This window comes from Passer montanus, unplaced genomic scaffold (genome assembly GCF_014805655.1).
Source record: "Passer montanus isolate IOZ18808 unplaced genomic scaffold, ASM1480565v1 scaffold206, whole genome shotgun sequence".
Lineage (NCBI taxonomy): Eukaryota > Metazoa > Chordata > Aves > Passeriformes > Passeridae > Passer > Passer montanus.
This window is the reverse complement of record NW_024366659.1, coordinates 54065-76017: the sequence shown is the minus strand read 5'-3', so window position 1 is coordinate 76017 and position 21953 is coordinate 54065. Positions and strand designations below refer to the sequence as shown.

The window sequence follows — 21953 nt, the reverse complement described above, 5'->3', positions numbered from 1 at the left end:
CCCGCCGGGAGCCCCCCCCGCCCGGCCCCCCGGGGCCGCCATGGCCGCGCCCGCCTCACGCGCGCCGCCAGGGGGCGCCCGAGAGCGGCACCGCCCGTCCCGTCCCGCCCTTCGCCCTCCCTCCTCCTCCTCCTTCTCCTCCTCCTCCTCCTCTTCTTCCTCCGCTTCCCGCTCCCGCCCTCCCATGTGGTGCCTCAGCACCGGCGGCGCTTCGGGTGAGCAGCGGGTGACCTTCGCGGGCCGGGCCGGGCCGGGGGGCAGGCGGGGGCGGTGCCAGCGCGGCTCCTCCGCGGGAGCTGCCCCTCACGGCGTTGCCCTGCCGGGGGCGGCTGGGGCGGGCGGTGCGGTGCCGTGTCCTGCCTCCTGCGGGCTCGGACGGAGTGCAGCAGGAATTTGGGGTCGGGGGTCGCCGCTGCCGCCTGGGAGTGCTCGGGGGAGGCTTTTTGGGAGCCGCTCGCCGCCCCGCTGTAGGCCCCGCTGTTTGCCCTCCCGCCCCTGTGCGCCCGTCCCGTTTTGTGGAGCTGTTCGGGGCTGGTGTCTGCCTTGGCGTGACTTCGGTGTGATCCCCGTGATTTCTAAGCTGTCGTTTCTTCTGTGAGAAAAGGACCTGGGGTTTTTTAAATAGAGAGGGAGGGTAGGGAAGTTGACGGCCTCCGTGGTTTTTTCAGGTTGGCTGCTGGCGGGAGCTTTTTCACATCCTTGTATAGAATAGAAACGGCGCTGTGGGCCTTGAGCGAAGTCCTCGTGTACTTTCCAGAGGTGTTTTTCTTCTAACTGAAGCTGTTTGCCCGGATAAAAAGCAATACCTTTTATGTGTTGGATTTTGGATGAGTTTATGTGTCTGTTTGTGTTTCTTCTTAGCGTGCTTGCATATCTGCTGCAGTTCCCATTCACAGAGTACCTTATGTAAAGCTTTCTGTGTTATCAATGTGTTCATTCAAGATTCACAACACAGAATCCCGTCTCTTGGGCCACACAGCTCCACAGCATCCTTATCAGGTCCCTGCTTCCAGCTGACCTGTCTCACAGTGGGATCGGGATGTGGAAATCGAGTTTAATTCTGAAACTGCCTCACCTGATTCTCTCATTCATTTCAAATCCTCACTGCTGAAATACTCCCATTAATGTGAAGCTATAAAACTTAAGCCTCCAGCAGCTGGATTTGCCTTTCCTGGCACTACAAGTGTTTGTAATTCTCTTGCCATGTGGGCATGGATGGGCAGTGACTGGAGCATGTCCTGCCCTTTTGTTACATAGGAGCCATCCTCCCAAATTTTTTATCTCAATGATATTTCTGAGAAGTTCTATGCAGCATGCTTCACATACTAGGAATATTTTTAAAATGTGTTTCCTGTACTCTTTCCAGTAGTGCTTTTATCTTGATCCTGATTAATTGAAATCTCTCAAGTTACTTCAGAGTCTCCATTCCATCAATGAAGCAGAAAAGAGGATGAGACAATGCTTTTGCCCCAATCAATATTGCATTTAAATATAATGTGCTTGCCTCGAAAGTTGTTTTGGCACTCCCTTGGTGCACCAGGGAGCTTGTCAGGCCTGAGTTCAGACTCAAAGCAAAATCTACACCTTCATGTTTTTCAAACAAAGTGTCTCCACTATGATTTGATGCTCATTTCATGTGTTTATTTTTACCCTGTAGTGATTGAACCATCCTAGAGCCATTGTGGCTTTCTAGCATACTTGTTCTAAAATTCAAGTGCCTATAATTTCTCTTGATAGTAATTTATTCTAGGTTTTCTCTAGAAAGAGAGTTCTTCTCTTTATTCTGTATATTGATTCTGAAATGTTGGCTTTCTAGAAGTGCAGAGGAATGTTTTTGTTAATCTGACCACAATTTTGACTTGTTATAGTCAAGCAAGTTTATTTTTTAAAATGACTGTATTGGAGTGTGGCAGAATAAGTGCTTTTGGATGAAAATAAAATTTTAAAACCCCCACAAATTAAATTACACTATTTTGGAGTGTGACAACATTATGGATTACATTTAGCATGAAGGGATGTGAAAATACTAGAAAATGCCTGAAGTGAACTTACTAACCAAGTGTTTGTTTATTAAATCTGTTGTTTTCTTAGGTGTGCACAGATCCTGGACTTTATTTTTAACTGAGTAACCTGTATCCTGCCGACCAAGAAACCAGATTTAAATTCTTCTTTAGTAGTGTTTGTTTTTTTGTTTTGTTTTTTTTTTTCCTTCCTCGTTGGAAAAGCTCAGCAGTGGCTCCCTGTTCACTTCAGTAAGTATTGCTTTGAAAATAATACTCAGCTTGCCTAAAATCTCATTAGATTTAGCTCTGAGTTGGTGTGTTTGTTGAAGGAGAAATGACCCTGGCAAGGATTTTGAGGGTGTGATTTCTTCCCAGAAAGGAGTGGGAGGAGCATCACTTTGAAAACCGTAAGAAAAATCAAAATTGGAAAGGAGCAGATAAAGTAAGGATTAGGATATATGTTTACCACCCTGAGGAAGGCAAGATGGCAAAACTGACCTTTCCCTGCAGCAGTGACTGGAATTGCATTATTTACCTCCTCTCCCTCCCTCCTTCCTCTCTCTCTCCTTCTCTCCATTAAGAAGATGAAGTCTTCCAGTGGTTAGACCCAACCCTTGTTTCAAGCTCCTATTCTGAGGTGTCTTTTGAACGGTTTTGCCATCGTAGCTCTACGGAGAGGCCAGAGATCACTGCTGCTCTTGCTTTCATTAGTTCAAGTACAGTACACGTAGGGCTGGTTGAAGATGTAGTTTTGATGTAGTCCAGATGTGCCTCTTCAGCTGGCTTGTCGTCAGTGGTGTAATGAATATCTGGTTTTAATTAGCATTTTAAATTCCGACAGGTTTTATCAGCTGCCTTTATATTTTGTTCAAAATGAAAAGAGTTGACCGTGAATATCGAGGTTAACTTTCTTGGAATACATTAGATGGCTTTTCCTTAATGCAGAAACCAGAATAAGAAACCATTTTGTGTTACAATCAATGAATTTCCCACTCGTGTGGACTTTAACTGCCTTGTTTTTACCTCTGCTTTTTCCCTAGATGAGCGTGTGCTGCTAATGGGTGTAAGTAAATTAGATGTCTTGTACCGAAAGCTTCTCCTCACTAAACTTTTCATCAGAGGATGGGGAAAGCCAGAGGATCTGAAAAGGTGACTTGTTAAAAAGTAACAGCAGAAATGATATGTTACATTAAAAGAAAATAACCCAACCCTTGAAGTAGCAACAGTAATTGCTGTCCTGTATTTGAAATACCAGAAGTTTAAGTTGGTTCTGTTCCAGAAATCATCTGTTTCCATACTGAGAGAATAACTGGATTTAAAAGAAGCCTTAAAAGGATTTGCAATTTTTTTTCCTATTTAAAGAGGCTCTTCTTGAGAGAATGTCTATGTGTCCAACTATGTTTTTACTTATGTTTATCTGATGACATACTTGAAACAGCATCTCTGGAAGTGTTTTCCAAAAATAAGACCTGATCAATTTCTGCAGGAGAATTGTTTCTGTTTAACCTTAAAGTGGTTCTTGCTATCTTTCTGTAACTTCCTAATTAGTTTTAAAAGTGTAAGATTTAATCAGAAGTTTCTCTGACAGCCCAAAGTAGTAAAGTCTTTCTTTAGTTGTCTTGAAAATAAGAAAAAAAAAATGGAAGTATCTCTTTAATTTTTAAGCATTTGATGATTTTTATTAATTAATATTGATATGAACACTTTGAAGTTGAGCACTTGTACTTCTTAAGTATAAAAATGAAGTGACAGTGTATATATTCTGCATTGTGCAGTATTTAAATAGGAAATTATAAACCAACATTTAATAAGCTCATTCTTATGTATATGAAAATCAATAAAGAAATATTTAAAAATACTGAAATAAAATTTTGTGCACTGGATAGCAGTGGAGTTTTATGGGAGCTTTTTTTTTTTTTAAGTCCACGTGCAAGATCTGATGTAGAAATGGCACTTGGATTGCTTTGTGTGTCTGTCTTCAGTTGATATTTCTCTTAAGCAGCAGACTTGACTGCAAAATGAGAGTGTTTGCTTTGGTTAGAATAACCAAAACCAGTGGGGTTTGTTTTGATTGCAGCATTTCTGTATTCTATTCCATGTGAGTATCCAAAATGGGATACTTTAATGTTGTCAAAACCCTCTTTTAAAGACCTTTAGGTTCTTGGTGAGACACAGGGGAGTTTCAGTGCCCCATCTCCCTCCAGTCCCAATGTGTCTCTATACAGGGAGCCTCTGACTGGAGCTGCTGCTCCCCAGTTTAAGGCTTGCCTGGGCTCTGGAGGGTGGTCACACCACACCCAGTGGCAATGGGGGAGTGTTGCTGGTGGTAACAGTGATACCAGCTACAGTTGCTCCTTCTTCATTCAGGGGAAAAACCCTCTCCCAGCAGATTAGTAGGTGGGGGGAAGCAGGAGGCAAGCTTGCTGGTCTTCAGAGGGGAAGAAAATTTTGTTCTATGTGTTGCCTCTGACTGGGATGAAGATGAGCTGTTCCCCAGCAGCCTGGCTTGACCTGGATGAAGAAGGAAGAATGTTTCCTCCTCCTGACTCCTCACACTGCCTCGTGGGAGGAGGGGTTTTATTTTTGTTTAACTCATCACTGTGATGATGAGTGATCATTACTCAGTCTTATCTAAGATTGAATGACAGACTACTCTGCCTAACCTGAAATTTTGTCTGCACATCCTTGACGTGATGAATGGTAATCTCCTAACTCCTTGTCCTCAACTCATTAGCAAGGGTTGAAATTCCTCAGCAGAGGTGAGATTTAGCCTTCAGTATGCACCTAACTAGAAAAAAAAGACATAAATGCAGTATTTTTAGAAGTTTTATTGTCAAACAAAACATCTCTTTGTTTAGTTTACCCTACACACTCATCTCACAGCTTTACCCTTACTTTCTCAGAAATAATGAATGCAATTGCTGTTTTCTGTAACAAAAGCAAAGGTTAAAAAGTAGAGCTATTTTTGGTATGGTGATAAACTGGATTTTCTTTCCGTTCTTTGGGTTTTCTGTGGTGTTGGGGAGGTGAACAGGTCATTCCTCTGTACTTTTCACTCAAAACTGTTCTAGCTTGTCAGGTAAAGTGTGTATTTATGAGCATAGGAATGAGCAAGTTATGGAGTATTTAAGGTAGAGGGGGCCAATGTGAGGCATCAAGTCAAAATCCCTGTTCAAAACAAAGCTGACTTCTTTGTTTCTTCAAGTCTCTTGGCACTTCATTCACTTGACAGGCACTTCGTCCCTTGAGGATGAAGATCATTTATAGTTTCCCTGGGCTATTTTTTCATGTGCTTAACTGTGAAAGCAATGTTTCACTTTGCTCCAGGAGGGATTTCTTACACTGCAGCACATGACCATTGCCTCTTCAGTGTTCATGTCCTTCAGTAAAGAAGGACATGTATGCCTCTGAGAAGAGTTTTCTTTCATTTACACTGTGTGGCTCTGCAGCCCATTTATGTACCAGAAGAAAGCAACCAGATTTGCCTCTTAGTTTTCTGTTTCTCAGCAAGGTACCTGAGACTTTTTTTTAAATTAAAAGCATCCTGTGGTAGCTACCTACTTACCCTATGGTTGCCTGATTAATCTGTAAATGCAATGCTGGCTTCATGACTTTATTTGTTTGTGGCTTACTTTAGCTCCTGAAATTTTATATAAATATGTCTCTTCTTTTTTTTAGATTAAAAGTTGAATCTTCTCTACTTGTTTCCTTTCAACAGAATATTTGAATTCAGAAAGATTATTGGAAACAGGGAAAAATGCCAGAAGCTGGTTTCAAAAGATTATCCAGTGTTCATTGACAAGGTACTTTAAAGCAAGAGATTGTGATTTAACTACATTTATTTTCCTAAGGGTATATAAAGGTGGAATAACTTGATACTTAACACCAAGCCTATTTTATAGAGTACTAGAAGAGAATGGAAGGAAATAGAGACTAAAGCAGTGCCTGTACAGATACTTTTTTTCCTTTTTTTCCCAGTAGTACAATAGTTGGGCAGTGAGATGTCAAATGTTAAAACTCAGAAAGTGTTCAAAACTTAGTTTGTGTTATCAAATGTATTTAAAACTTGACAGCATTACACCTTTCTTTGTTTCCTGTAAAAGGTTATTTAATAAAAGCAAAGTTGAAAAAAAGTGTTTTGACCCTGTTGATAACATATATCCCTATTTTTAGGAGTAGGCCTCAGCTTTGGGGTTTTTAAAGCAAGTTTTTTATGCTATAACAAATTCTACTTGAAGAGGTTTGCTTTCAGAGCGAGTTGAAGACTGACATAATATTTATTGCTATTGTCCCATTCTTTCTGCAGGTTGAGGGGCAATCAGACTGTAAAATCCTTGAGGGGCATTTCATTTCCCCCTTGGCTCATTGTGTCCCAGGTATCCTGCCAGTCGAATCTCTTGTAGCAAGGTAAGAGAAACCAAGAGATATTTCTGAAATTAGTGCTGCAGAGAAATAATGATCTGTAAGTAGTTTTATTGTGCAACTAACTGATTGTAATGGAAACAATCTGTAAAATCTTATTCACATGATAGTTCAATCTGTGTGTTAAAAAAAAAAAATATATCCACTAGCAAAGTATTACTTTTTTAGTTTGGTGGTTTGGGTGTGGGGTTTTTTTGTTTGTTTGGTTTTTGGTTTTTTTTGTGGTTTTTTTTGGTTGTTTTTTTTTTGTGTAGAAATCATATTGCACAAAGCTGTGGAATTCCTTGAGTTTTTTGAATTACTGGTTTTTGCAAATGAGAGGGATGCTGGAAATGAAGAACAGTAGCTATCATTTTATATGTGGCAGGAGAAGCTGTTTATATCAAAGCATATTATGTTGCATTTGAAGGAGCCTTTCCAGCTTTCCATTTCCATTGAATACAAAAATTTTGTATGTGTGATAAAGTAACAAGCTTATTTTATTGTAGCCAGAGGATCTGGTTACTTTCTTACTTGGCAAACAAAGAAGGAAAAGATTTTAAAAAGCATTCTAATGGAAAGCTGGAGGCTCCCTAACCATGTTGGTTTCACACTAACATTTCTTTGCAGATGAGGAGTGGGTTTGCAAATGGAGCATAATTTCTGTTTGCTTTCAGTTTGGAGCTGAACTGTCATGATGATTTTTTTCCCAGACTTTGTTTGTTTAATAACATAAACATGAAAGTTGAGTTTAAACATAAACACCGAGCTGATACTGACATTGTAAATTTTGTCAGTAATACTGGTTGATGTTTTTATATGTGTGCTTAAGCATGTAACATTAAGGAATGTGAGAAAAAGGTTGGTTCAATCAATCAGTTCTGTTCTACCTCTGCTGAGAGAAAGAAACTGTTAATATTATCAAACTCATTAGTGCCATACTGCACTATGCTCACTGTTTCCTTATCTCTGTTCTCTTGTGCTTTCTAGCCAAGTTATGATAATTGTTACTTTGGCCAGTGTTGTGACAGTTTGGAAAAGCTGTACAAATTTCCCTCGAGATGCTATGAATGTATTTCCTGAAGTGTAACACTCTTGTAGGCAACAGTGCTCCATCTTGTGGGAAAAATAGTGGTGCCTTAGAAGGAATTTTTTTTTTCTGTAGTTTAAACTTTAAATAAGTAGCAGCAGAAGACATTAATTGATTGATGTTGAATGTATAAAATAATTTCATGGTTTGTATGCTGGAGTTTTGATATTTTTTTATTTATTACTCATCTTAATCTTCAATTTCAGCTGTTGTGCCTTCAGGAGAAAAATAGCAATGATGCCTAGGAGAGCTGGACATGCTTGTTTAGGCTGCTCTTTATCTGAAGTTGCATTTCTCCACTCTGCAAAGTTTAAATTGTGATGATGAGGTAGTAGCCTTTTTTAGGAACATGATCTTTCATCTTGGCTCCTTTTCTTGTTTGGCCTTTCTTCTGTCCTACTTTCGGATTCCTTTGTTTGCTGAATGCGTTCATGAAAAATGATGTAGCTGAATTGCTGGCAGTTTGCCTGCATGGGTTACAAATACTTATGTTGTTTTGGTTTTGCTTTTTAATTAATTTCTCTTGATGCAGCTTGTTAATAGATATTCTTACTCTGCTAAAATAGATGCTTTTTCTCACAGATTTCAGTTCATCATACCCAGAAGATGGAATGGCAAGCACAGACCTGTGTGCATTCATTTAGCAGGCACTGGAGACCATGTGAGTGTGTAAAATGTAAAATTGATTATTACTGAGAAATTAAATCATAAATTTTCCCTTATCTATGTTGTTTGTACATCTTCTCTTCAGCACTTCTGGAGGAGACGCACATTAATGGCACGGCCAATGATTAAAGAAGCCTCTATGGCTTCCCTGCTGCTAGAAAATCCTTACTATATCCTTTTGTGGGAAACACAGTAGTTATTCCTAATATCCTCTCTGGAAGCTAGAAGAGTTACCACAGTCATAAAATATCAACTTTTTGGTACCCAGTGGTAGAAGCAAAGAAAGTATGGCCATTATGTGAAGCACAATTCTATGGTACCTCAGGTAACTTCTGAGAAACTTGCTGTTACCACTTCAGATTTGGATGGGATTTTTTAAAAACAGTGAAGTTTTGTTCTGTCATCTTGTATAATAGTATTATTCTGTTTCATTAACTAGGATCTCATGTTACACTTTTTTCCTGCCCATATATCTGACAACAGTAAAATGTTGCAAACTGCATCATTGAAATAGATTGAATTTAATGTAGTGACAGTTAAACACTGGGAGTTTAAGTTCCAAATTTCAATTAATTAATGCTATTTATGCGTATTATTTATCTATTTTTTAATTTCCAGTTTTGATAAAGCCTTTTTTACTTTCTTTAACTGGAGTCTTTTACATGGCTGTAGAAAACCTAAGGATCAATTGTAAGTATTCCTGTTACATTTATGAATACCATGTTTTTAAAATACTGTTTTTCTTTTCTTCTTTTTTGAACCAAAAGTTGTTTAAACTTTGACAGCTTATTAAGAAAAAAAAACATTTCAAAAACCACTTGTAACCTGCCAATGTGAAATTGTTTGCTGTTTGCTAAACTGCTCTGGGTGTTGTATTAGGAGATCTCAGGGATCAGGAAAGTTTGCACACAGGAACTTGCAGTATGGAGTGAGATGCAAACATCTTGTGTGAGTACAAGCCAGGGCGATTTTATTTTCCTGACTCACAACTACAGTACAAGTGCTGCTGTTATTTTTCGGTCAGCTCTGAATAATCTTTGCTCAGATAGGATATTTCCATTATAATTTATATCATTTATATAATAAATTATAATTGTTGGGATTTTGCTTTTCCAAGATCTTTTAGCAATTTACAGGTATATGAATAAATCTTGTGTTGATTGGCTGTTAGTCAGGACACTATGCTATATTCAGTATTTTACAGAATTTGTTTTTTCAGTCAGTTTCTTAAATTGGAATTGGAAATTGGCAGTCTTGGTTTTTTAGTTTTTACATTTTCCAAACCACAGACATATTATCAGAATTCAACAGGATATGTGTCTGAGGCAAAGCTTTGTCTCCCAATATTTCTGAAAGCCCAAATATGAGTTGGTCTTTTAATCCTTTTTAATCCTAACTCAGACATTTAACATGACTAGAAGACACAGAGAAGGTGTTTTTTGTAAGATTATAGGAAAATGACAGGAGAAAGCGTGTGCTGGAATACATCTATTGGTAGGTTAATTTCCAGTTATGGAGAATCTGATGCAGAAGAATCAATTAAATAACTGTTCTCAGTTGTCCAGTGTGTCAGGATTGTTTCAGGGGCTGCTCAGTCTAGTGCCCCAGTAGGTGACTGTCACTCTCCAATACAGGGTTACACAGCGCCAGTGTAACAGGTGACAGTGTTCAATAAATACAGCAGCTGCAGAGAGGTGAGGAATCTCACCAAGCTGGAGGAGAGAATTGCATTAGGCTGCAAATGCTGCTCTGCAGCAGCTATGTTCATTTCTGTGTGACTTCACAGTCAGCTTTGTCCTTGTGCTTCAGAGTGTCGCAAATGTGACGCTGGCGTGCTGGCAGGAGAGGCCAGGAGCCCTGTGTATGCTGGCTGTGGTACTGAAAATATTCAGCCCCCCTCCCCAGGTTAGAGGTCTATTATTTTTAGAGTCCCTCTGATGGCTCAGCCAAATAGATTTCTACTTGTTCTGTGTCTTCTGTGTTTTAGTGCTTTGCAGTACACTGCCTGAATTTCTCAATACCGTGACAAACTTCCCACTTTACAGTTTCAGTCTTACAGTGACACTGATGAGTGCTTCCAAAGCTGACATACTGATTGCTCTTCAAATGTTATGTGCAATTTTTCAATGATGTAAAACAGGTAAATAAGAAAATACTTGTTTCTGAAAACAAGCTAGTGTATGCCTAGGACTGTATCACTTTGATTGTATTTCTAAATACAACTTCACAGGACAGAATATTGCTACTAATGAGATACTAATGTTGGTAATTGTTTCCAAAAGACCAAGTTGTTTGTGATATTACATTAAAAGCATAGGCAGGTGTCTATTTCTAGTCCTTATTTGGACAGAAAAATTACAAGTGTCAGAAAATCTGCGCTTGCTTTCTCCTCCTGTTGAATCAACAGGAGTTCATTTCCAAAATTCTCTGGGATTGTGCTGAAGCTGTGTATAAAAGTATGCATAGAATGATAAGAACTGTCAGAATCTAATCTTAGAAAATAAACCCTCTATTTTCCTTTTCTGGGGAGAAAAGACGGTCATGTTTAAAAAATGTCTCGGACCTGTTTGTGATGGGAGGAGCTCTAATTCTAGAATCGGCAGCTCTTTTGCACTGGCTAGAGAGAGAAGGCTATGGACCACTAGGGATGACTGGAATATCCATGGGAGGACATGTAAGCTTTTATATCTCCTCTTCAGTAATTTTTGTTTTAACTTCTCATTTGATCACGTAGCATACGGAAATAATTTGCTTTACAGTGTTGATCTCAAAAGTGCTTTAAAATAAACACTTAGAGTCATGAGAAACAAATTGTTGGCAATTCTCCTGTTCTGTGGTGCTGAATTAGTATAATCCTTAATATGTACTGACAAATCATAGAGCCCTTTGTCAGCCATCTCCCAGCAGGCTTAATAAGAATATAAACTTCTCACATAATTGTTTTTTTTCCACAAGGGTGGGGGCAGAAATGTTTGCTGAAAGAAAATCTGCACTGATCGATTGCTAATTCTCCCTCTTTTCCTCCTTTCTTCTTGCTTAAACCTTTGTGCTTTAATGCATTGTGTGAAATACCCCCTCTTTGCAGGCATGTTGTAATTGAGGTGATTTTTGGTGTCAGTGATCATTGGTACTGATCAGAGATTTCTGTGGTGAGGTGGATAACATTTTCTGTGTGACACTGTGCATGCTCAAACTAAACCAGCAGTGTATCACAAAGACTGATACACAGTTAAAATGTTACTGCTTGTGTCTCTGCAGATTATCACAGCTCTGTGAGACGCAGGTGCAAACCTCATTAAAGCAGCATGCCTTTGTTTGTTAGTTAGGAGCTCAGTAAATAGTGTTGGTAATGGTAGTGTTTCCCAAAAGGAAAATATTCCCCTAAAGCACAGTTTTATAACTGTAAATGTCATAAATGTGCAGAGCACCTTTGGTTTACATCAACATCACCCTGCTGAATCAGAAACTTCTGTGAAATAAGTGATATTTGATGTGTTTTACAATGGAAGGTTGTAAGCATTGATTCAGTCTGCTAAAGGGGAGAGACTTCTACTGCTGGAGAGAATCAGACCATAGATGTGTGGTGTTCTTGTAACTTTTTATGAATAAAAATAATTAGAATAGAATTATAGTTCAGTTCCTTAAATCCACTTATTGGAACATCTAGAACAGACACGAAGTGTTTTGTATTAATAAAATAAAATATGTCAAGAACATAACATATAGGGAACTTCTGCACATTGAACTTACTTGCTTTGGCTTTTTCTGGGATAAACAGAATAGTCACAAAAATATGTTCTAAGAACTAATACAAAAGTAGTAATTCAAACTTAAAGAACAGAAAAAGAGTGCTCTTAACATGTTGAATTACTCATCCCTCAAATTCTGTTTCCTGTATACAGATTTTGAAAGTATAGAATTTTAAATAATTCTTCTCATCAATTGCCTTTGCTTTGCCTTGAAATAAACTTGCAAGAGCTTGGTAGAAAGCTTTATAGAAGTTTTTTGTGGTTTTAAACAACTAATAGCTTGTATTCTTTTTATAATTATAATGTTAATTAATGGACTACAAAAATAATTAATTGAATTTTAATTGTAATAAATGGAATACTTAGTAAATATTCCATTGGGAATTCTTATAACCAAAAAACATTCAGCCTTGAAACGAGTCCTTTCCAGAGCAACGTTTATTTTTTAAGTATCATTGGAGACTAGATAGTAGTTTCTAAATAGGTGAAAGTGTATCCAGCTGCCACATCCTTAACTCTTTGGCACCACATGTGCCATATCTTAAATACCATATAAATAAAGAAATTGAAGATGAGAGAGTTCTTTTTACTATATTGTGAATTCAATATTAAAATGTGTAATAAGTGCCTTTGCTTTTAGATGGCCTCACTGGCAGTGACAAACTGGCCTAAACCGTTGCCATTGATTCCATGTCTTTCCTGGTCAACAGCCTCTGCAGTCTTCACTACGGTAATTAACAAATTACAAAATACATCTTTTGTTAGCATGGTAGGTTATAATCAGAAATGTAAATTAAAATATTTGGGCTGGCCACAAGGGAGGTGGGATTCCATGTCCTGTGTTATAATATGTGCTTGTGCTTTGATTGCAATAATTCTGAGGGCTGTCTGGGAACAGAATTCCACTGAAAAAATCAGGACAGGAGCAGGTCAATTTCCTGTGTGTGTCATTATTTTAAAGTGACCTCTGGGTTTTCCTTGTGTGCTGAATGCTTTTGTTTATCATTTCAGGGTGTGCTGAGTAAGGCAGTGAACTGGAGAGAGCTGGAGAAGCAGTATTTTACACAAACTGTGTATGAAGAAGAAATCGTTCAAATGCTTGAATATTGCGGAGTAAGTACGGTTTCTTTTACCCAGCTGCCAATATTTACACGTGCAAATCAAGCAAATAATGCAGCTTCTTTTTACTTCCACTAAAAGCAGACAATTCTTAGCTAGAACATACTGGCATGTTGTTTCTTTGTGCTTTGATGAATTTAGTCTTTGAAGGAAAAACCTGAGAAACAAAACTAATACTTCATTTGTAGAACGAGATTAAAGTGTAGCCCTTGCTACAAGTTTTTCCTTTGATCACTCTTAGTGTAATCTACAACATAAAATGTATTATATAAAAATTCTGATAAATGCCTTTCCCCCCTCCCCCAAGATTCTTTCTTTCATCATAGTTCCTCACAGCAGGAGAAGAGGAGCTGGGGTGCAGATAGTTGTTAGTTGGGCACTTGCCATTTTTAAGTCAAATACACTCCAGCAACACTGATGGAGAAGACAAAATGAAAAGAAGAAACATTTTTCAAGGTGTTCAGCTTGTGTTACCCTAGTATTTAGAGACTGTCAATGTTTCAGTCTTAAACATAACATTAGACCCGGTTGCATATGTTAATTTTTCTATAATTATTATTATTAGGTCATTTAAGCTTAAATCACTGTAATTACAAATTCAGAGTTTAATATAGAAAGAAAAACAATTGTTTATATCACCAGCTTCTGTATATGTAAGTACCTCCTGCATTTTTTTAAACTGACAGAAATGTTGAATGATTTATTATGGTCAGGATTTAATTGAATTACCTACAAGCTGAAAATAGGAGTGAGAAGTGATGGTAGTGTCTTAATTTAATTTTTAATTTTTTTTTAAATTATGAGTTCATATAATATTAACCAACTGGTGTAAGGGAGAAACCCTTAATTGTTGTCTTTGTTTAGACGGATTCTTTCAAGATGGGACAAGACTTTGTGAAGAACTTCCCTGACAGTGTGGACAGTCTGGCAGACATGGACATGACTTCCAGAATATTCAGCTTTGAGTCCTTGAATGACACTGTATCTAAGGAATCAGTTCACAGCTTTGCCACAAATAGAAGTGCTCTAAGTGCCTCTTCAGAAGGACTCTTAATGCAAGATGCTCCTAAAATGCAGTGCATAAATCAAACCTTTTCCACCAGTAGCAGTAAAAACTTAACCAGCCCACAAGGACACAGGGTAAATACAAGGAGAAGGAGTGACACTTTGCAGAGAGAATCCTTAATGTTCATGAAGGGAGTAATGGATGAATGTACCCACGTAGCTAACTTCCCAGGTATGTATCTCTTTGTATCAATATGGAAAGCTGAATAAAATACAGTGGGGAGAAAGGTATTTTCTTCAAGTGTAAACCTGCTGGCACCTTTGCTGAAATATAGAAATATTGTGAGCATTAATCTGTAGCATCTATTTACTACTCCATTTCCTAATTGTTTTTCTGTTCCTTCTTGATGGCCAAATAATGAGAAAGTTATTTAAAAAATTGCCTTTCGGTGTCTTTGCACATTTTTCTCCTCTTCCTTGCAGTGGCTTTTTTCAGGTATGAGTTAGTGCAAATTTGTATTATCCAAATGAAGAAAACACCTGTGTGATGTGAGTAATACCTAGGTGTAATTAATCTTAATTAATCTGCTAGTGAGGTTTTCCAAGGAGAAATCTCAAACTGACTTTGGATAGAAAGTAGCCTGCATAGCTGAGCCCCAAGCTTGAATGATATTGCCAGTAAAAACATTTTGGGGGTCCTTCTGCAGGCTGGTGAGCACTGTTTCCCAGGACAGGCATAGCACATAGGGGGAGCTATAGTCCAGCATTCCTTGGCGTTCAGGACAAACCCTTTGCAGCAATGCAAACAAGTGATTGCTTCCTAGAGCCGCCTTAAAAGGTTCTGCTGGATGGGGGCTCAGAATTCCTTATGTGCTTTGACTTGAGACACAGTTGTCTTTTAGTGTCAAAGCTTTCTTGATACTGAGCCCCTGTGCCACCTGATTTCTTAATCCTGGCATTCTGTACTCCATTGTACAAGTGTTTAGATTTAAATAAATGTTAAAAATAAATAAAAGGAAACACACAATAAAAGGAATCTACACTAGTATAGATTCTTTCACTGCTAGCCAGAGATGTTTTGTGATGAATACCAGTGAAGTGCTTTCCTTAAAGCTTTTAAAGCCATTTCAGTAGACAGAAAAAGCCCTGAAAGTTTTATTCCATGTATTGACCTTCTTGTTTACCTCGACTTATCCAGGTATTGCTTGGCTAGGCACTGACCTTTCTTGGAACTAAAAAGGATCTGTGACACTGAGGCACTTGTCAAAGTAATGGAGTCCATTGTGTCAATAGTCTCCCAGGTTTTGTCATTCTCTGGGAGGCTTTGCATCCCCTGCCAGGGTATCCTTGGAGTGAGGCCAGAGAGGAGCTTCAGAAAATCTGACTAATGCTCACATTTCATTGAATTTATCTTAGCATTGCATATTTTCTATATATGATTTAGTATGAAAGAAGGAAAGGTTTAAATTATTTGTGACACCCCGCTGCCAGACATCTTGGCTGGTCACCCTTTAACTTATCACATATTTTCTTTTTGAAGGGAGAAATGTTCTGTGTTCAGCATAATTGTGGTGTTATTTTTCTCATCATATTGGTGTTATTCCTGCTAGTAGTCTGATTGGTGCAGTTCACTTATGAGTAATAAATATGTATAACAATATGTTGGGATTTTTATACTGCAAGTAAACCATGTAGGAAAGAGAAGAAGTGAACATAAGCTGTACTTTCTGACCTCTTGTATGAAAAGTTGTCTTTTTTCCTCCTTGAGGGGAAAAAATATATGGAACTTCTGCTGTGTTGAATTTAATAGTTCTTTTTGCCAATAAAAAGGGATCTCAAAGAACTGACATGAATGCTGTAGAATTTTGTGGATAAGAGGAAAGAGAATTCTCCTGTCAACTTCACAAGTCTTTGAGGAATTTGTGCTCTAGGGGTGGGAAGGCTAAGGGCTAGTTTGTTTTTCCACTGCTGGCCTCACCACTGCAACACCAAAAACCAGATACATTCTGCTGGAGGCTTTAGAACATGAGATTTTATTAAAGCTTCGAATAATTTAATTTTTTGTGAAAATAGCATTTTGACAACAGAAGTCTCAGCTGTTGTGTTTCTATTTCTTAGCACAGATGAATTCAGTTGTGCTTTGTTTTCCTTTAGTTCCAGTTGACCCAAGTTTAATCATAGTGGTACAAGCCAAGGAGGATGCGTACATTCCTCGCACCGGCGTGCGCAGCCTCCAGGAGATCTGGCCAGGTTGTGAAATCAGGTATCTGGATGGAGGTCATGTCAGTGCCTACCTGTTTAAACAAGGACTCTTCAGGTAAGGTGAACAGAAAGGTTTAGAATTAAATTTTAGATTGAATCCAAATTAAATAAATAATACTTGCATGGATTCATGCCTTAGTAATATCAGATGTTGATTTTCTAAAGACAGTTATGTAAATCAGTTTTATGACTGCAGTTCCATAGATTTCAAAAGTTAATTACTTGTGCTGGTAATTTTAAAATACAAGGAATTAGGAAGACTACACACATAATTTAAGAAGTCTAAGCAAGAACAAAAAAGAATAGCACTATATCGGGTCAATGTATGCTGACCAGTAGCTTATTGCTATTTAAAACTTCAGCCTTACTTTTATGATAGCTGCTCAAAAATTTCAAGCTGTGTATGTCTCTCATGTGTTAGAGTAGAAAACTCTGAATTCATCTATATTTCCACTTGCATTGAAGTGCAAGGAATGTGTCTCATTCCTGAAACACAAATATATTACTAGATTGAAGTGAGAGATCCCAGAAATAAAGGAAGGAGAAAATACCACCTGATAACCACATTTTTACTGAACACTGTTTGAATTTGTGATGATCGCTTTATAGATACATTTGTAAATATATGGAAAAATACCACTTGTATTTGCCTTTTCTCAGATTATACAAATTCTGTTCTCTTTCCCTTCTTTCAGACAAGCGATTTACGATGCGTTTGACCGCTTCCTCCAGAAATACACCATGTGATCTTTCTAATGTATTCAGACTGATCTCATTTGTAATTCAGCTTACTGGAACTCATGTTTGGAAAACAAGCCTCTTGTAGTGTTGAGCAGATGGTCACTGACTGTTGTAGGTAACAATTACCAGAAGTGGTAAAGTACCAGCATTGCTTTCATTTCAACCCAGTGCCATTCTGACACAGCTACTTCAGTGTTACCTGTGAAAAAACAACAGCAGCTTTTATCAGTGCATGAATGGTTCATGGACTTCGTGTCGAATCAGATGGTGTGTTCCTTCAATTCTGAATAAATTCTGAATCGTGTGTCAGTAGAAAACAGACCAATCAAGTATTGGAAGAATGTAAAATGTGCTGTGGGGCTAAGCTGCTCTCTTGTGTTTGGTGCAGGTTTGGTTTGTTCCAGATACCTCGGTTACCTCTCGCTTCCTCATGGCCTTGCTGTTCCTATAGTGTTGTACCGTGGCTTTGCCAGCACTCAGCCTCTTGTGTTTGTCACTGCTTTTCTCTTCAAGTATGAATTAAAAATGAGCCTTAGCAGAAGGCTCAGCACCACATCTTGCAAAGAGAGACTTTGACAATCCAAGGAAAAGTGAGAGAGATGTTTTCATTCAATACATCTGTGATGTTTTCCTGCCACTGAATTAAACCGTGCCATTACAGAAGGATCATGTAGCAATTCATCAGCCAGGGTCACAAAACTGGAATAAATGAAAATCAAGTGTCTGGTAATTAATTGTTTACATTAATTCAGTTGGATAACATAAGCTTCCAGATTTATTTTCTTTTTTTGGAATGATAGATGAAATAGAAATATCATTGTTTTACTTTCTAAGCACTGGCTGATTCTAAGCAGTTAAATTGACATCAGATTATATGGTGCTATAAAGACCTGTTGGAAATACTTCAACAGATGTCCTTTCTAAAGTGCACTCAGCACTGATATGCAAAATACACTTGCACTGTATAATTTAAAAGATACGTGAGACTAAAGGTTATTGAAACAGTTAGGTTTGCTCCTTATTTTTTTAACACTTGTCTAATATAATTGGATGGAAAATAAAGAAATTTGGTTTTGGAACACATTTAAGAAAATCCAAAGTCTGTTGTTTCCTCTTTTGGGATCAAAAATGCCAACAAATTACAGTAGAATAAAAGGTTGTCATGTACCAACTGTGTGGGTATCTCCACTTTTTTTTTTCTTTTTTTTGTGGTAATCTCCTATAACATTCTATTAAAACCAATCTGCAGAGAAGTTGAAAACTGAAACACTTCAGTATTTAGTACAGTCACAACCAGGATTATTCTGAAACAAACAGAAAAATTCAGCCATTTCTCAGGATGTGTGACTTCTGCGCCTTTCCAATCAAGCACTTTTCATCTCCGTGGTTACTTTAAAGGTTTTTAATAGGCAGAGTGTGGAGCAAACAAAACTCAGTTTATATATTCTCTTGGATTTTAGTCAGGTACACAGGACTAGTAACTGTGAAGAAATCATTGTTCATTTGAAAATCAGGTGTGTTCAGACAGAACTGAAGAGAAACAATTTTGAATAACCCAAATGATGTAACTTACAAATTTACTGAAAATGTAGACGTTCTAGTCTGTTGGACATTAAATTGCTTCTTTCAAGTGTTTTTTTTATAATTTCTTTGGAGAGTGTTGGTTTTATATATGGGGAGCAAGTGTGAAGTGAGTAGCACATTTAAACACCAACTATTTGGAGGGTTTGAAATTAAATACTAGTAAGCTTAGACATTTAAAATTGAACTCTTGACTAGTGTTCTAAAAGATTCACGGAGTTTGCAAGTATATTCATCAACTAAGAGTGCTTTACCAGAGCACGGTCTGCTGTTCAGCAGCTTTTGTAGCTCTCACATTTTAAATGTAACTGTGTGCTTTGTGTCCTGCTTCTGTTGCAGCTATGAGAAAGGGAGATAACTGGTGGCAAGGGAAAGGGCTTGAATAAATGCAAGAGAGAAAAGACAGATTTTGTAAAGGCCAGGAGTAAGCACAAAAAAAATCAACTCTGCTACAAAGTATAACATGCCAAAGTAAATATTTTCAAAGCGCACAATACTGGGAATTACACAACTGATGGGAACTCTGCATCCTGAGGTTAGTGTCCCAATGGTGTTACTAACAAGGTTTAACTTACCAGAAGGAGGTTTAGGCTAACACCACTGCAGCTGTGAGAGTGTCTTGGGGGACAAATGCTACTCCTGGTTCTGAGAGTGTCTTTTGGGACAAGCACTGACAGACTGGTATCTGACAAGAATAAGGAATTGCACTTTGCTCTGTAACTGAAGTCGTGTTGCCAAATATGACAGCCCAGTAAGCATTATTTAAGAAATTTCTCAGGTTAGAATAACAAAAAAAGGAAAAACGAGCTCAGTGGTCTATTTCTGCCAGTTATCAGACATCGGGAGATGGTCTGGGAAGGGGGGAATCTTGCTGTGTACGTGTTTTTAACCCTTGGAAAATCGACTTTTTAAATCATATTTTAAGGTTAAATCCTAAGAAATTATAAATAATCCTTTTGGATGTTAAATGAGGATGTGGTTTTAATCCAGGAGTTGCATGAGAGAAATACTGTAATAAGGTTTGTCCTGTGTAGCAGGTAAACCATTCTGTATGTCTTAAATTTATTGTAAAACTGGCCTTGGTAATTTTTTGGTTTTAAATTTTTTCAATAAAAGTCCTAAAAAAATTTAGATGTGAAGGGCTTTTTGTTCTCTCCTGTTAACAGGTGTTTAAAATGCATCCCACTGTCATCCTGCAATCCTTTCTGTTCCTACTAGGGCTGCAGCACGAGGAGAGCAGGTAATCTACAGGACAAAAGCTTCTCACAAGAAACACTGGTGCTGCTTTGATGTTTTTCTACATGCCTAGAAACTTAGGAAAGAAAATAAGCTTTTATCAGCTAATTAAGATACCATTGTGATTCCAGTTTCACACTTGCCAGTGCAGGACTCATCTAATAATTGTCAGATGGAGTGTTTTCTGATTTTTTTGCCCAAGGCAAATAAAACCCCAAAAACGCAAAAGGAACCACTCAGGATTTTTTTTTTTTTCAGAAAGGAAACACTATATGAAGGAATGGAGTCTTGCTGCTTTTTCTTATTTCTTATGGAATGTCAGATGCCTGTAATTAAGATACTTTCTAAACAGTAGAAAAGTGAAAGTCCTTGGATCCTTGGAATACTATTTCTGCTTGGTAGCTGCTGACACTTTGAGGCAGGTATTTTTTTTTTTATTTATCTTAATTGTTTTTGTGTTTTGTTGGGTTTTTTTTGAAATGTTGATCTGAATTGCTGTTGGTTGGGCAGGGAAGTTTCTTTATCTCAGACTGTCAGGTTCTCTGCCAGCTTGGCAGTAATGATAAGTTACACAGCATGGAAAGGAGCTTTGGGGTGGTCTGTAACCCTGTAATTCCTCCTGAATATTCACTCTATACAAGTAAAATGCTGCTTTTCCATGCAAGCCTGGAATTTGCAGTGTTCCTTGGTAGGCTTGGATGCTTCCACACAAGATAAAGCATGAGCATTAAAACATAAACAATAATTGTTATTCTCCTGGTTTCCTTTGGTGTAAATCAGCCCCTTTTCCAAACAGGAGCATTTCAAGTACTGTGTTTCTGAAGGAAAGAGAGTTTTGCCGGAGAAGTCCGACTCTCACTGCTAGAAAGTAACAAGGAGGATGAGTAACAAGTGGACAAAATGTGAAGGATGAGTCCTAGCAACTGTAACAGCTTCTTATGTCCTCTTCAGGCCCAGTCCATCCAACAAAGTCTGCAGGAGGCCCCATCCTACAGAGTTAGCAAAGCAAGTAAGATCAAAAACTTCTCAAATACCATGTAACTGATCAACTTTAGTGCTTTTTCGCCCCCAAGAAGTAATTAGCCTTTAATTAGTTTCCTGCTCTGCTTAGGTTCCTGAGCTGTAGAATTCCTGAAGTCCCAGCTGGCCTGGGGTGATCTACTGGACACACAGTTCCAGAATAATCCAAAAAATGTTTCAGTTCCTGGAGTGTCAGCTGTGGTGGGAAATGGTTGAGGTTTTGGTTGATTTGTGGTGGATTTTTTTTTTCTGATGAAGGGATAAAACCCCACACGACCTCATTAGAGCAGAAAACAGCATTACCCCAAACAGAATACATTTAATGCTGCAAAACCCAGGAAATTTGGTTTTTTGTGACACTTTTGTGACACTACCTCAAAAATATTTGACTAGCTTTATAGAAGCCTGTTTGGGAATTTGCTTAGTTCACTAAAGAAGTGTTGGAAGTGAGAAGTGTTATTTTTTGGAAGATGTTTTGTAAGAAAGGGAGTAAAACACGTCTGAGAGATGAATGAAAGAAATGGGTAGTCAAGGAGATTTGTGGGAGCTGGCAAAGAGGGAAAGGAGCGATTGCTGTTGTGGCTTTCCTCATCCTGTGACCGGAGTATGGGTATAACCGGGTATAATTAGTGAGTGTGGAACGAGTGCTTGTGCTACTGTGAGATTATTTTTCTGGGGGATTTTTGGCAGAAAGCAGAAAGGCAGAGGAGCGATGGTGTGACGGCAGAGGTACCTGTCTGTTGGAATGCTTAAATGATACGGGACGCCCTCGCTGCTGGGACCTCAGGTACGTTCTCCAGCGCCTGTTGAGCGTGTTCCCGAGGCTGTGCCGCGGGGAGCCCCCTTCGCACCAGCGAGACGCGCTCATCCTCCTGCCCGCATTATCCAGACCCTCCTGGCGCCGTGCCGGTGCGGCCTGCGGAGCCGAAGCGTCCGAAAGGGCCTGGAAAGCCTGCCGGCCGCGTGAGGTCACGGCGCACGGGAGAGCCCCGGGTCCCTCCCCCGCGCGGGCGGGGCCGGGGCAGCGCGCCCGGAGCGCCGCCCGTCCCTCCGCAGGCGGCGGCGGCCCCGGCGGGTCGC

The 21953-nt window shown here is 38.8% G+C and overlaps 2 protein-coding genes and 1 long non-coding RNA gene across 7 annotated transcripts in view; 1 reads left to right on the top strand and 2 right to left on the bottom strand.

Annotated features, from left to right (window-relative positions):
• MFSD8 (major facilitator superfamily domain containing 8) overlaps window positions 1-83 on the bottom strand; it is a 10344-nt gene extending 10261 nt beyond the window's left edge. Inside the window, exon 1 of one of the 2 annotated variants that reach the window (XM_039708584.1) lies at window positions 34-83. In XM_039708584.1, the coding sequence (XP_039564518.1) occupies window positions 34-42 (9 nt within the window). In that variant the 5' untranslated portion in view covers window positions 43-83. The remainder of the gene's footprint in view (window positions 1-33) is intronic. The other variant, XM_039708583.1, reaches the window with a different exon arrangement.
• Window positions 84-114: 31 nt separating this feature from the next.
• Window positions 115-19744, top strand: ABHD18 (abhydrolase domain containing 18). 4 transcript variants are annotated; one of them, XM_039708578.1, is made up of 15 exons: window positions 241-594; window positions 669-759; window positions 2092-2252; window positions 3044-3152; window positions 5722-5806; window positions 6310-6410; window positions 8077-8155; window positions 8246-8330; window positions 8823-8850; window positions 10696-10834; window positions 12550-12639; window positions 12921-13022; window positions 13893-14265; window positions 16188-16350; window positions 16991-19744. In XM_039708578.1, exons 4-15 carry the CDS (start codon window positions 3061-3063, stop codon window positions 17040-17042), a joined length of 1389 nt encoding a protein of 462 aa, XP_039564512.1. In that variant the 5' UTR covers window positions 241-594; window positions 669-759; window positions 2092-2252; window positions 3044-3060; the 3' UTR covers window positions 17043-19744. The 4 variants fall into 4 exon arrangements, with proteins under 4 accessions (XP_039564510.1, XP_039564512.1, XP_039564511.1 ...); XM_039708576.1 differs by lacking the exons at window positions 241-594; window positions 669-759 and adding an exon at window positions 115-215; XM_039708577.1 differs by lacking the exon at window positions 669-759.
• Window positions 16198-21850, bottom strand: LOC120501839. The gene is made up of 3 exons (XR_005627404.1): window positions 21607-21850; window positions 16664-16781; window positions 16198-16327 (listed from the first exon to the last, which is right to left on the bottom strand). It is a non-coding gene; the product is annotated as an uncharacterized LOC120501839 (long non-coding RNA).
• Between the last annotated feature and the right edge of the window lie 103 nt (window positions 21851-21953).